Genomic DNA, 14,872 nt, shown 5'->3' with positions numbered 1-14,872 from the left:
GATTTTAACTCACCTGAATTGGTACCGGAAGTAGAACATGACTCTTGTAAGAGAAAGGGGACAGCTTGCCAGGCATTCTCCTTGAGAACCCCATAGTTTTAACACTTACCCCCCATAGTCCAAAATAGCCTTAGTTTGTTAACTTTCTAGGGATTTTGCAGGGCCTGTATATTGGGAAGGCTCTAGTGGGAAATTGTGAAGATCTTAAATATATCTTTTCCTGCTAGGTTTTTGCTGATACACTGATTAATAGTTAAAGGATGGGTTACAGGAGTGGTTTATGTCATACCTGTATATTTAAGAATTGTCAGAAGGTGATTGGTGCAAGGTTGTGTGTATAGTGAAAATAAAATAAATACATTAATTAAAAATGATGTGGCATGGAAGCATCCGAGTATGTAGAATTTGCCCCTATTTAAAATTGCAGCTAAACCGTGTCTAGATGCATTGTTTTAAAAAAAATAGGCTGTTACTTTAAAGTGGAGTGTTTACTGTTGCAATAAACAAGAGCAGTGCACCCCAAAAGCCTCTCTCAAGAACAAATTAAATATAATCCAGAAAAAAGTAACAGCACCAGAATTGTGTTTACTGCATAAAAAAGCAATGGCACTAGGAGCGGATTTCAAAAAAGTTGACCCACTGGAAATGTTTCTAGCCCAAAGGAGAATTGTGTTTCTCGTGGGTGATTACATATTGCCCTGGATCAGCGATTTTGGGCTTGGTTCACCACTGTGATATTCCAGGTTATGTTGTAAAATTGGACCTATGTGCACAATACAGTAGAAAGAGAAATGTCAGAAATTGAATGCTGGTGGAGGCCAGTTTCTGCAACGCAGTATATCTTCCCAATACATTGCAACTTAGATTATCCAAAGCTCACTTTGTAGGGTCATGTGCCCTGATTTAAGGGGCGCTCATCTCTGGGGCATCTCTGAGTGGCTGGGTGGGGTACCATAGTCCTTTTCTTGCCCTTAGTGCCCCCTGCAGCCTGTTGGACAACTTTGGTAGGTGTTTAGTGGCTTGACCCTCTGGCCAAGTCACAAAGTCCAAATGAACCCCTTCTGGGGTATTAAAGAGTCCAATAAATGGTCTCTTTGCCCTTGCTGGGGTCTTCAGCAGTGGCTCTGAGCTTTTTAAATTCAGCCTTTTGTTCAGGTTTCCAAATAAGCCCTGTCCCCTACTTGAGGTATACACCACTTTTACCTGTAACTGGTGGGGGAACTTGGGCCCACCTGCTACTCTAGTTTTCAACCCAGGGACTCTACACACAGCAACTGTACAGTGCTCAACTTTAACCCTTCCCTGCTGTTTCCCTAGGCCTCTTCCTACCAGGCCCTTTGATCACCAGGCCAGTGTCCTCAGGTCCTTCTCCCCCTGAATCCCCGCTGTAAACTCTGTCTGATTGTCAGGCTCCTTTGGCCAGAGAGGAGCACGTAGGCTGACCAGATAGCAAGTGTGAAAAATTGAGATGGGGGTGGGGGATAATAGGAGCCTATATAAGAAAAAGCCCCAAATATCGGGACTGTCCCTATAAAATCGGGACATCTGGTCACCCTAGGAGCACCCTTCTTTACTCCGCTGATCCCAATTGAACTGCTAAGGCCTGGTTGCTCCTTTTATCTGGGCCAACAGGACATGATAGGCTGTTGCTAGCCCTTCTAGCCCATGGAGGACCTGGTCTCTGTGGTTTCCAAAATGGCTGCTCCAGAGAGTCCTCTCTAGGCAAGCTGGAGGACCCACTTTCACAGCTCTTTTCCTCTCAACTCACTGCTTCTTGGGGCAGGGAGTAGTAGTACTGAAAGGCCCCCAGCAAGGAATCGCAAGGGCCAAATACACCCCATCAGAGTGCTGCTCAGATGGAGCCTAATCCAAAGCCCACTGAAGTCTATGGAAGTCTTTCCATGGGCTTTGAGTCAGGTCCATAATCAAAGCTGGCAGAGGAGAATCTTGTCAGGGCATATCTCCCTTTGCTTACCTGGTGGATTTCCAAATGGAAATCTGCCCAGGAGTTATTGCAAGCACCATTGTTAACTCCATCTCTTCAGAACAGGGCAGAGTAGAGGACAGGAACAGAAGACAGAATTAGTGGCTGCACAGCTCCCAAATCAGTAGCATTGAAAACAGCATCTCTACCCAGTGAATGGTATCAGAAACCCCTCTGCAAAAGGAGGGGGAACAGGAAGGTACCATGTAGATTTTCCAGCTGACGGTTGGTCTCCCATAGTTGTCCCCTCTCAAGGAATAATCAGTCCCTGGTTTGGATTTGAATTGGGAACATGGAGGTGAAGGGTTCCAAGTCTTGTTATTACCAGTTCCCTATTGTCAGTTCCTTGAAAACAAATATAAAAACTGAACATGGTTACTGCTGTCATATAAATACCGTATATTATTTATGATAGAATCATAGAATACTACGGTTGGAAGGGACCTCAGGAGGTCATCTAGTCCAACCCCTGCTCAAAGCAGGACGAATCCGCAATTTTTGCCCCAGATCCCAAATGGCCCCCTCAAGGATTGAACTCACAACCCTGGAAAGCACATGAGTTTTATGGCATGATCTTAAGTGAAAGAAATCTAGGATCTTATTTGTAACCAATATTCCTAATAGCGTTTTTTATTTTAAAGGACTTCCTATTTATCCTTTTACTACTCCAAATCCAGAATACCCTGAGACTGGTGGTATTAAAGGCAAGTTCTTTCTTTTTCTTTCTTTTTGGTGTTGTTTCAGAAATGTTTGTTCTTGTTATGTTGTCATGTTCGGTGCTATTGCAGTAATGTCTTTTTCAGTATTTGTCAGTGGGGGAGGTTTAGATTGGATATTAGGAAAAACTTTTTCACTAAGAGGGTGGTGAAACACTGGAATGCGTTACCTAGGGAGGTGGTAGAATCTCCTTCCTTAGAGGTTTTTAAGGTCAGGCTTGACAGAGCCCTGGCTGGGATGATTTAACTGGGAATTGGTCCTGCTTTGAGCAGGGGGTTGGACTAGATGACCTTCTGGGGTCCCTTCCAACCCTGATATTCTATGATTCTATGATTCTTCTTACCAGAAACTTAACATATATTCATGCTTATATTAAACAATTTAATGTGCTGACCCCAGAATGAAAGATGGGTAAAAATAAGTTCAGCTGGCTGAAGGCAAATACCTGCAGAAGAAGCTGACCTTTTTGCTTGACACCATCATAAACTGATCCATTTTAGGATTCTCTGATATATGAACAGCTTGTCAACTGTCTGACAGTGAAAAATCTCTTCCTTAAGGCTACCTGACCTCTACTTCTGGTCTCTCCTGCACCTGGCAAATACTGTATAATGCCCTTGGCAATGCAGCACTTCGATTTTGTAACGGCTACATGTTTCTTATTTAAAGGCCAATGCAAAACCAGTTGAAATCCATTGAAAGATTCCATTCAATTCAAGGCACTTTGCAGTAAGCCCACACTTAAGTGTATACTTTCACATTGCAGAACACTACAAATGTGACTCAAGTAAATAAGTATTTAAACTGCATTTTGCTGCTGATAATTTAAAAAATTTAGCACCCTTTTTAAGATCCTAGAAAATGTAATATCTGCTTAATATTCAGTAACGTTCGCTGAGTTGCTGTTGATGTTTGTGCTGACAAAAGGGCTTTCATCTGTTGAACTAGTGAAATCTTTCACATATAATCAGAGAAACATAAATCCATTTCCATGTTTATAGATCCTAGTTGTTTTCCTGAAAATATCTGTAGAGTGCTAGATTCCTCTGTGTTCACCCAAAAGCCTGTTCATTTAGAGCCAGTCATCTCCTCTGGGAGGAATGACACTAGATGTGTGACCTCAAACATAGTTTCCTTGACAGACCTAGGGCTCAGAATTATGGCTTTCTGCAGAAACCTGCATAGTCCTGTGGGTAAATGCTTCTCATTCATATTTCTAAAATGAAAGAATAGCAAAGAGTGATAACTAAGTGAATAAATCTATATGGGAAGAAACAGAACTACAGCTGCTCAAGTTTTAGCCAGTAGCACCAAAGTTTGAGGCATGAGAGAGAGAGACTTGTATCTTGATGGGTGCTCCTATGGTTATACAAATTGTAAATTTGTATTCCTGTCAACATTGTTTATAAAGGAATTTGGCAGAAAAATATGTGATTGTTCACGTTTTGAAAATGGGATTTGTGTGCGAGTGGCATGTAAGTAATTGTATTAGTTACAGAGTAATAGCACTGTTTTTTAACCAGGATTAACCCTGCGTCTGTTATGCTGCACAAAAATGTAAAGGGTTTTTATAGGTTTGTGCTACAGCTTTGTTCAGCTCTTTCTTTCTTCTGTTTATGTTTGAAGATGGCTGTAAACCAGGATTTTTTGGCCCTCAATGCCAGCGTAAGTTCCATAGTTGTTTTTTTTACAGTTTGAACCCAAATTATATACAAATGCCAACATTTTAAATCCAAGTGTAATGTGAACTTCAAGACTATAACACAGAAAATGTTTCCTTTTACAAAATGTGCTGTTTAGCTTGCCAGTGCTATGGCTCGGGAGTGCTGGATGGCAACTGTGATGGAAAGACAGGACAGTGCAGATGTCGAGTTGGATTTCAGGGGCTTTCCTGTGATGCCTGTGCAGTAGGGTATTTTCAATACCCTTTCTGTCAGAGTAAGCAACAATACTCTCTCTATAAATAAGACCCTGATCCTGTGGATGCATCCTTGTTCTATGTAGAGTTCAGGGGGAGTAAGGGTCATGTCCTTTTTGCAGGACTGAGACTTTAGTAAGTGATTCAGCATAGAGTGATAGGAAGCAAAAAGTGAAAAAGGTCCAGAAGAGGGTTTTTCCCCCATAAATCATACAGGTACCTTCAACTTATTGACTATTATCTAATGCATGATGCATCTATCAGATTCTGATTTGACTATGGATTTAATAATATGTGATTGATGACAGTTTAACGAAAACGGAAAAAATTCCGTTACCTTGGTTTTACAAAACCTTAATTTTGGGCCTAGTTTGACTTGACAATGCCCCTTTGATGTGTCAAGCTACGACTGCTACAGTCAGTGATAGAAAGCTGTTCGTTTTTTTAAAATACTTTTACTATTCACCTACATCCTGGTGTTGGTAATAGTCTATAGAGAATTTTTAAAATGTATTTCAGTAGTCCCACTCCAAACTGAGATAATAAAACCAGACCACTGTTTACTTCACAAGTAGTCTTGAAAACAGTGGAACTATTCCCAGTGTAGAGTACTGCCCCATCTGGCCCAGAATGAGAACAGGATGGTACTTCCTTGACACTGACATTTGGGCCAGATTCTGCCATGCTTACTCACACTGATTAATACCTTTCTTCACAAATAATCACTTCTAAATCCATAGAGCTAATCAACAGCATAAGGATGGCAGAATCTAGCTCTTTATACTGGAGATTAGCAAGAAGGGAATGTTTTTAGGAAGGAGGAAGAGGAATATCTCTGCAGTGGCTGCTTCTAAAATTTGCTTCTTGTTTGTAGTGTGTGCATGTAATTCAGCTGGTGCCCTCCCTGAAATCTGTGATTTCCTTGGAAAATGTCTCTGCCGCTTTGAGGTAGATGGACGTCAGTGTGAGAGCTGTCTTCCTGGCTACCATTCTTTCCCCATCTGTCAAGGTAAGATTGCAGGTGATACGTATAGAATTGAACTGACCACTGAGAGTCTGGACTGGAATGACCGTACTTTAAGATTCTCTGTTTGCATTGACTGGGGCAGTATTCATTATTGTAAATAGGTGAGATTCTCTTACATTCTGTATGGTGAAAGTTCAGAGTTTCCCCTTGTCCTTTCACTGCTCTTGACTATTTAGAACACTAACTGCAGGCAAGCCTCGGAATCTAGTTATTAGATCTTATTTTTATATTTCTCTGTTTCATAGACAGATTGAACCCTGTAGTGGAGGTCAACAATCCGCTCAAATGCTCTTTTTAAAAATAAAAGGCTATGAAAACTCTTTTCACATAGATGTTTACAGCACTAGTAGTATCATTGACATCGGAAGAAATGAAGTATACAAAGATGTGCTATGAAGGATTTGTTTGTTTTTGAAGGGGGTATTTGCTAGCAAGAGCACTTACATCCTTATAAGCTTTCTGTTTTGTAAAATGTACAAAGAAGTTGCTTTTTATTTTGTAAATAAGAATCCATTTTCCCTTTGTCAGTCATTCCATGTGTATTTTGAGAGCAAATGAAAGACCCCGGACCAGTCTCTGTTGTCTTATTTCTGTCATGAAAGCCCATCAACGTCATTGGAGTTGCACAGTTATTTTTGAGGGAAGAATATGGCCCACATATCCAACTCCCACACCCTACGTTACTGCCCTGATGCAGAGAGCGGGTACTGATCAGTACTCATGGACTATAAGCTTATACATAAAAACAGCTATACTGGGTCATACCAAGGTCCATCTAGCCCAGTATCCTGTCTTCTGACAGTGGCCAGTGCCAGGTGCTTCAGAGGGAATGAACAGAACAGGTAATCATCAAGTGATCCATTCACTGTCACCCATTCCCAGCTTCTGGCAAACAGAGGCTAGGGATACCATCCCTGCCCATCCTGGCTAATAGCCATTGATGGACCTATCCTCCATAAATTTATCTAGGTCTTTTTTGAACCCTGTTGTAGTCTTGACCTTCACAACATCCTCTGGCAAAGAGTTCTACAGGTTGACTGTGCGTTGTGTGAAGAAATACTTCTTTTTGTTTGTTTTAAACCTGCTGTCTATTAATTTCATTTGGTGACCCCTAGTTCTTGTATTATGAGAAGGAGTAAATAACAATTCCTTATTTACATTCTTCACACCAGTCATGATTTTATAGACCTCTGTTATGTTCCCCCAAGTCTTCTCTTTTCCAAGCTGAAAAGTCCCAGTCTTATTAATCTCTCCTCACATGGAAGCTGTTCCATCCCCTAATAATTTTTGTTGCCCTTTTCTCTACCTTTTCCAATTCCAATATATCTTTTTTGGGATGGGGTGACCACATCTGCATGCAGTATTCAAGATGTGGGCGTACCATGGATTTATATAGAGGCAATATGATATTTTCTGTTTTATTATTTATCCCTTTCCTAATGAGTCCCAATATGCTGTTAGCTTTTTTGACTGCCTCTGCACATTGAGTGGATGTTTTCCGAGAAGTATCCACAGTGACTTCAAGATCTCTTTCTTGAGTGGTGACAGCTAATTTATATCCCATCATTTTATATGTATAGTTGGGATTATGTTTTCCAATGTACATTACTTTGCATTTATCAACATTGAATTTCATCTACCATTTTGTTGTCCAGTCACCCAGTTTTGTGAGATCCCTTTGTAACTCTTCACAGTCTGCTTTGGACTTAACTATCTTGAGTAGTTTTGTATCATCTGCAAATTTTGCCACCTCACTGTTTACCCCTTTTTCAGATCATTTATGAATATGTTGAAAAGGACTGGTCCCAGTACAGACACCACTGGTTACCTCTCTGAGGGACACCACTGGTTACCTCTCTCTATTTTGAAAACTGACCATTTATTCCTGCTCTTTGTTTCCTATCTTTTAACCAGTTACTGATCCATGAGAGGATCTTCCTTCTTATCCCATGACAGTTTACTTTGCTTAAGAGCCTTTGTTGAGGGACCTTTTCAAAGGCTTTCTGAAAAGCTAAGTACACTATATCCACTGGATCCCCCTTGTCCACATGTTTGCTGACCACCTCAAGAATTCTAGCAGATTTGTGAGGCATGATTTCCATTTACAAAAACTATGTTGACTCTTCCCCAACAAATTATATTCATCTATGTGTCTGATAATTCTGTTCTTTACTATAGTTTCAACCAGTTTGCCCGGTACTGAAGTCAGGCTTACTGGCCTATAATTGCCGGAATCTCCTCTGGAACCTTTTTTAAAAATTGGTGTCACATTAGCTGTCCTTCAGTCATCTGGTACAGAAGCTGATTTAAATGACAGGTTACATACTACAGTTAGTAGTTCTGCAGTTTCACATTTGAGTTCCTTCAGAACTCTTGGGTGAATACCGTCTGGTCCTGGTGACTTATTACTGTTTAATTTATCAATTTGGTCCAAAACTTCCTCTAATGACACCTCAATCTGGGACTGTTCCTCAGATTTGTCACCTAAAAAGAATGCCTCACATCCTCAGCCATGAAGACCGATGCAAAGAATTAATTTAGTTTCTCCACAATGACCTTATCATCCTTGAATGCTTGTTTAGCATCTCGATCATCCAGTAGATCCATTGGTTGTTTAGTAGGGTTCCTTCTGATGTGCTTACAATTTTTTTTGCTATTACTTTTTGAGTCTTTGGCTAGCTGTCTTCAAATTATTTTTTAGCCTTCCTAATTATACTTTTAATACTTAATTTGCCAGAGTTTATGCTCCTTTCTATTTTCCTCACTAGGATTTAACTTCCACTTTTTAAAGGATTCCTTTTTGCCTCTCACTGCTTCTTTTATTTTGTTGTTTGGTCACAGTCACACTTTTTTGGTCCTGTTACTATGTTTTTTTAATTTGGGGTGTACATTTAGTCTGAGCCTCTATTTTGGTGTCTTTAAAATGTTTCTGTGCACCTTGGAGGGATTTCACTTTTGGCATTGTACCCCTAATTTTTGTTTAACTAACTTCCTCATTTTTGTGTACTTCCCCTTTCTGAAATTAAATGCTACCATCGTGGGCTGCTGTGAGGGTATTTTCCGCACCACAGGGATGTTAAATTTAATTATATAATGGTCATTATTACCAAGCAGTAGAGGTATATTCATCTCTTGGACCAGATCCTGTGCTCCACTTTGGACTGAATCAAGAATTCCCCCAGCCCTTAGTTTAAAAACTGCTCTACCACCCTTTAAATTTTAAGTGCCAGCAGTCTGGTTCTATATTGGTTTAGGTGGAGCCCCTCCTTCCTGCCTAGGCTCCCTCTTTCCCAAAAGTTTCCCCAGTTCCTAATAAATCTAGACCCCTCCTCCCTACACCATCGTCTCATCCATGCATTGAGACCCTGCAGTTTGGCCTGTCTAACTGGCCCTGCGTGGGAACTGGAAGCATTTGAGAGAATGCTACCATAGAGGTCCTGGGCTTCAATCTCATACCCAGCAGCCTAAATTTGGCTTCTGGGACCTCTCCCCTAACCTTCCTTATGTCATTAGTACCTACATGTACCACGACCACCGGCTTCTCCCTAGCACTACACCTAAGTCTGTCTAGATGTCTCGAGAGATCTACAACCTTTGTACCCAGCGGGCAAGTCACTATGCGGTTCTCGTGGTCATCACAAACCCAGCTATCTATGTATCAAATGATCGAATCCCCCATTACTATTACTGTTCCTAATAACTGGAGTTCCCTCCCCTGGAGAGGTATCCTCAGTGAGAGAGGATACCATAGAACAGGGGTCTCAAACACGTGGCCCGCGGGGTCATTTCCTGTGGCCTGCTAAGCTCCCCTCCCCCCAGCGTGCTGCATCCCCACTCCTCTGCCTACCTCCAGGTGCTGTTTGGCGGTGCTTAGCGCTTTCCAGGAGGGAGGAGCGGGAAGCCTCGCGCTTAGGAGAGGAGGCAGAGAAGAGGCAGGGATTTGTGGAAAGGGTTGGAATAGGGGCAGGGAGGGGGTGGAGTTGGGGTGGGGACTTTGGGGAAGGGGTGGGGCAGGGCCACATGGAAGGGGTGGAGTGGAGGTAGGGCCGGGGGCAGCGGGGGAGAGGGGAATGTCAGTGATGTGGCCCTCAGGCCAATGTACTAGTCCTCATGTTGCCCTCCTGGTGATTCAAATTTGAGATTCCCTGCCATAGAATCATCTGGAAAGAGGGTCCCAACTATGGGATCATTTCCCTGTGCTCCAGTTTAATGCTTTCCTTCCCTGAGACTTACATCCTCCTCAACTGCACAGGGGCTGTCAGACTGAGGATGGGACCATTCTACTGTGTCCCAGAAAGTCTCATCTATGTACCTCTCTTTTCCCCTTAGCTCCTCCAGTTCAGCCACTCTGGTCTCCAAAGCCCATATGTAGTCTCTGGGGGCCAGGCTCTCCTTGCACAGAATGTACACTTATGCCACTTGGCCATAAGGCAGGTAGTCATACATGCTGCATTCAATGCAATAAATTGGATAGCCCCCATCCTGCTGCTGGACTTCTGTCTGCATTATCTTTTTACTCCTGCATCTCTTTCAATTATTGTTATGTTTTTATCAGGGGGTGTTTATTGCCTTAAGCTTAGGGAATGTTAATGAAGAGTATCTAGCCCCCCCCCTTCTAAACTCTCTTGCAAAACTCCCCTGTAACTATTTGTGTCTGTACAAGAAAGCAGTCAAGTCTCTTTTTGTCACCAGTTTGTGTTAGAGAGTGCCTGCTTCAGGCAAGATGTCTCTATATTGTTTAGTGTGTGAAGTTGTTAATTCAGGATTTAAGTGGCACAGGCCCTCAGCACTGAGGTGAATTTCACCCAGTGAGAGAAAAGGTGAGGTCTCATGTCACAGTAAGTTTTGATGTATGCTTGTGTACACACATGAACATGTTGCATATAGAAAGATACAGGAGAATTTGCTTCTTTGTTGTTGTTTCATTGTGATGTTACCCAGGGTACAGTCTGGACTGTTGAACAGCTCTCTGTCCCCTCAACTCTCCAACCTGGGGTGCCTTTTACACTGCTTTGCTGTCAGAACAACCATTCCTGATCTGTTCACACACAGCCTGCAGCATGCAAAATCACTCCCAGCTATGTTGCATGAATGCTCTAGCCAGTCACGCCTGAGTTATATTGCAGAGGGACACCAGCAAATTCCCAGTTCCAGACTTGTCCTCAGATATGTGTGTCTTGTACTGCCTAGCAGTTTCCTTCTGGACAATACAAGCTCGTAGAAAGTTCATCATTTCAATAATAGAAAATGATATGCACAAACCCTGTTATCTCAAATGGAGGTTCCCAAGCATTTCATTCCATACACACTAGTTTCGATAAAATAAGTTTATTAACTACAGAAAGAAAAATTTGAACTGATTACAAGTAATCAGGCATAAAAGTAAAAATTGGTTACAAAGAAAATAAAAAGTAAAACAACTAATATCTAACTTATCCAGCTATTCAAAAGGAAAGGTTTTTCTCACCATATCTTTTTAATGATTACTGGCTGAACTTTTTCAGTCAGGACTCCTCCCCCAGTCCAGTGTCTTTCCAGTTTCTGTTGATGCCTGTGAGCAGAGAGAAAGGGAGGAGTATTTTGGGGCTTCTCTTGCCATTTCTTACAGTTCTCTTTTCCCTTTGAAGATCATCTCCAGCTGGCATTCTGGAGGCAGGAGGTCTGGGGGATGGGAACTTCCCATTGTTTCACTGTTAATATGTAAAGTTCTTGCTCACACTCCTCTTCCTGACAAAGAATGGCTGCTTAACCAGATGCTAGTCCATTTGATTTTGTTGACACTTTGCTGAGATGTTGTCTAACCTTTTGTCTCTGGGGAACTGGTCTGAAGCTGTTTCCCCTAACTTGGAACATGACAGTAGAATTTTATAACCTTACATACAATGTTGCCACAGATTTTACCAGTACAATAATGTTCAGCAGATTATGATTTTTCAAATGATACCTCATAAGGCATACTTTGTACAAAATGTATCATACTCTTGTAAAAAGGTTGAACATAGGGGGTACAGAACATCACAATCATTTGTATTAGTAAATGCAACAGACACCTTCATTATGGGCTTACGTTCTAAATATATGCCTATGAAAGGACTACAGAATTCTTTATGCTCCTTAGAAGAAAAATCCAAAGTACTAGTTTGAGTCAACAAGCAAAATGGATGGAGTAAAGAATTACCATATGGTTCTCCCTTTTACAGATCTGGAGTACATTAAAATGTTTTAATGAAAAAAATCAAATCAGAGTTCTACATTGGTACACACAGTTCAGTGGTTTTAAAATACTATGTCCATGCTATATTTTTTTTTAAGTTGGAAGTGAATCAACTGGCAATTTAGTGTAGCAAATTTAGCCCATATTGAACTGGTTTAAACTTTTAATGCTGAAATCTGCAATGAAACATAAAAGCGGTAAGAGATCATGCAAAAACAAGTCACAAAAAAAAGACTAAAAAATAATTAAACATAAGAGAAAACTAAAAGGGGGCATGCAGCCAAAGTAAAAAAGGGGTGACAGTTTCTTCTTTAACCATCGTTTACCTATGCATGATCATAAAACTGATGTAATGGGACGTGGCAGATTTTTTTCTGTTCGGAAAGATTTTTTTTATCTAGTGCAACAGCAGAGTTCCTTGGAAAACTTGATTAGGAGGAGGGGTGAGAAAAAACAATTTGGCTTAGTATAATACTATCCATCTGAGTGCCCATCCCACTGAAGATCAAATCACTGTTCCTCCAGCTATGCAAACTAGCCTGGGCCTGATTTTCCTCACTTAGTGCCTGATCCTGCCCCATTGAAGTCAATGGGAGCATTACCATTGATTCACTAGGAGTAGGATCAAGCCCTTACACTGATTTAACTACATTTAAATGAAATGAGAATTTAACTCTACAGCATTACAATGAAAGAACCCCAGTCCTGCCCCAAGACCCCATTGTACTAGATGCTGTACAAAGAGAGAACAAAAAAGACAGGGCCTCCCCCAAAGAGTTTACAATCTAATGTAAAACTCTAGGCATTGGTGCCACTGAAGATGTTTTTGGGAGAGATGGGATGTGGGTTTGCTTTAGCAGCTCTCTCCCTCACATATTGACTGGGTAGCGAGTCTTACTGCCTCTCTTAATCCTGTGAAAACAAACACAGCAGAGTAAGAGAGCTTTGGCTGCTGAATAGAGAGGAACTGAAAGAGGGAAACCAGAAACATACATAGAACAGGGAAACATTTAAAATAGCTGTAACTCCAGTAAAAACACCCAGCTGGCTAGCAATTATATTCTGACACAGATTCACAAACAGCATGCTAGTTCTTATACATTACTTCACAGCACATAAACTAGCTTTTTTACACTGTGGCAGCAATTCATTTGAGAGTTTGTTGAACTAAAGTTGGTCAGCAGTTAACTTGAACACTGTATCAAATTTCAGAGCGTTAGTCTGTATTCGCAAAAAGAAAAGGAGTACTTGTGACACCTTAGGGACTAACAAATTTGAGCATAAGCTTTCATGAGCTAGAGTTCACTTCATGCTCAAATAAATTTGTTAGTCTCTAAGGTGCCACAAGTACTCTTTTTCTCTTTATCAAATTGTTATCCTAATAAATTACTAGCTAGTCATTATGCCATATCAAATGCTGCTCTACTTCCTCAATACTTAATACATGAGGCTCTCTTTTAAGACTAAGTAATTTCCTCAAATAATTTTCCTTCAGTTTTAAGGTGAATTTCTATCCTGTATGTAGTTTGCAAATGATCAAACTAAAACTTTCTTTAATACGTTATAGCATTGCAATAAGACACTAATATCATGGCTGATCAGGCAATTGTATTCTAAGCCACTGTTTGCAGATGTTCATTTTTGCTGGTAAGATCATGGTTTTGGCTGAATGTCTTGTGTTTGTTTTTGAGCCAAAGGTGAATTTTTCAGAACATTTTATTTTAAAATAACTACTGCTTTGGACAAATAGCTGAATGAATAATTGCTTGTGATTTTCCCTTGTGCAGAGTGCAACTGTGATGCACTTGGCTCATTGGACAATACATGTGGGCCTAGTGGTCAGTGTCGGTGCCGTAAAAATTATGCTGGACTTCGATGCAACCAATGTGCTCCAGGTTATTTTAGCTATCCCAACTGCTTGCGTGAGTAACAGTAGTTCCTTCTTTTGCTTTGCTTTCTGTTATAAAGAAAAAAATCAGTTAATTCCCTCAAAAGCTTTTCCATGTAAAACTGCAAGAATCAAAGCAAGAGTGAGTCATTTTAGGCAGAAACAGTAAATGGTTCTCTCCTCCCCCTGTTTATTTTGCACATCGTATATAGAAGCTCTGTGGGGCAGGTAGATGAGGCTACCAACTACAGTTCTTAAAAGCCTCATTAACCTCTCAGGCCTTGTCTAGACTGGGATTTAAAGTGTGATGTTAACTAACATGTTTTAAAAGTCTAATGTAGACAACGCTTGCTGCCTCTAGCAATTCTAACTTGGTCAATAGTTGGGGTGGGGTCTTTGGGGAAGGGGTGGGGCAGGGGCAATAGGGAGCCTCAGCTTTAACTCAACTAGTTTAGTGTGTATTAAAGTATACATTGCCTAACATCATGTGCCAACATCACACCTTAACTCCTAGTCTACATGAGACCTAGAAGGGCTTGATCCTGCAAACCTACTCATCTCAGTAACCTTACTCACCTGACCAGTTCTACTGATTAGACCCAAAATGAATTATATGACTGATATTACAGAAACCTAGAGACAGTAAAGTTATCAAGTAGAATGAAACATTCAGACCCCGTCTACACTGTAATTAAAATCAGGTGTTTAAGTAACTTTAAACATGGTTGTTATGTGCGTGGTTATAGGTATGGTGGTCACGTGCCTGGTACCACTGAGCATCATTAACAGAGATATTTGTTTCCTGAGAATCAAAATTTCAGATTGGCAGTACCAGAGGAGTTATATTGTTTTACAGCAGGGGTGGGCAAACTTTTTGGCCCGAGGGCCACATCGGGGTTGCAAAATGGTATGGAGGGCTGGGTAGAGAAGGATGTGCCTCCGCAAACAGCCTGGCCCCTGCCCCTTATCTGCCCCCTCCCATTTCCCACCCCCTGACTATCTAACCCCTGCTGCTTCTTGTCCCCTGACCCCCCCCTCCTGGAACCCCCCCTCCTATCTAACCCCCCCTGCTCCCTGTCCCCTGATTGCCCCAACCCCTATCCACACCCCTGCCTCCTGACAGG

General features: G+C 41.3%; 1 protein-coding gene across 4 annotated transcripts in view; it reads left to right on the top strand.

Moving 5' to 3' along the window:
• LAMA3 (laminin subunit alpha 3) overlaps nt 1-14,872 on the top strand; it is a 193,598-nt gene that overhangs the window by 65,742 nt on the left and 112,984 nt on the right. For 3 of the 4 annotated variants that reach the window (XM_075125272.1, XM_075125271.1, XM_075125274.1), the window contains exons 11-15: nt 2,626-2,688; nt 4,328-4,366; nt 4,502-4,639; nt 5,494-5,628; nt 13,648-13,782. In XM_075125272.1, coding sequence (XP_074981373.1) covers nt 2,626-2,688; nt 4,328-4,366; nt 4,502-4,639; nt 5,494-5,628; nt 13,648-13,782 — 510 coding nt within the window. The remainder of the gene's footprint in view (nt 1-2,625; nt 2,689-4,327; nt 4,367-4,501; nt 4,640-5,493; nt 5,629-13,647; nt 13,783-14,872) is intronic. The other variant, XM_075125273.1, reaches the window with a different exon arrangement.

This window comes from Caretta caretta, chromosome 2, assembly GCF_965140235.1.
Source record: "Caretta caretta isolate rCarCar2 chromosome 2, rCarCar1.hap1, whole genome shotgun sequence".
Lineage (NCBI taxonomy): Eukaryota > Metazoa > Chordata > Testudines > Cheloniidae > Caretta > Caretta caretta.
Note: the sequence above shows the minus strand (reverse complement) of the source record. Positions and strands in the feature narration are given on the sequence as shown.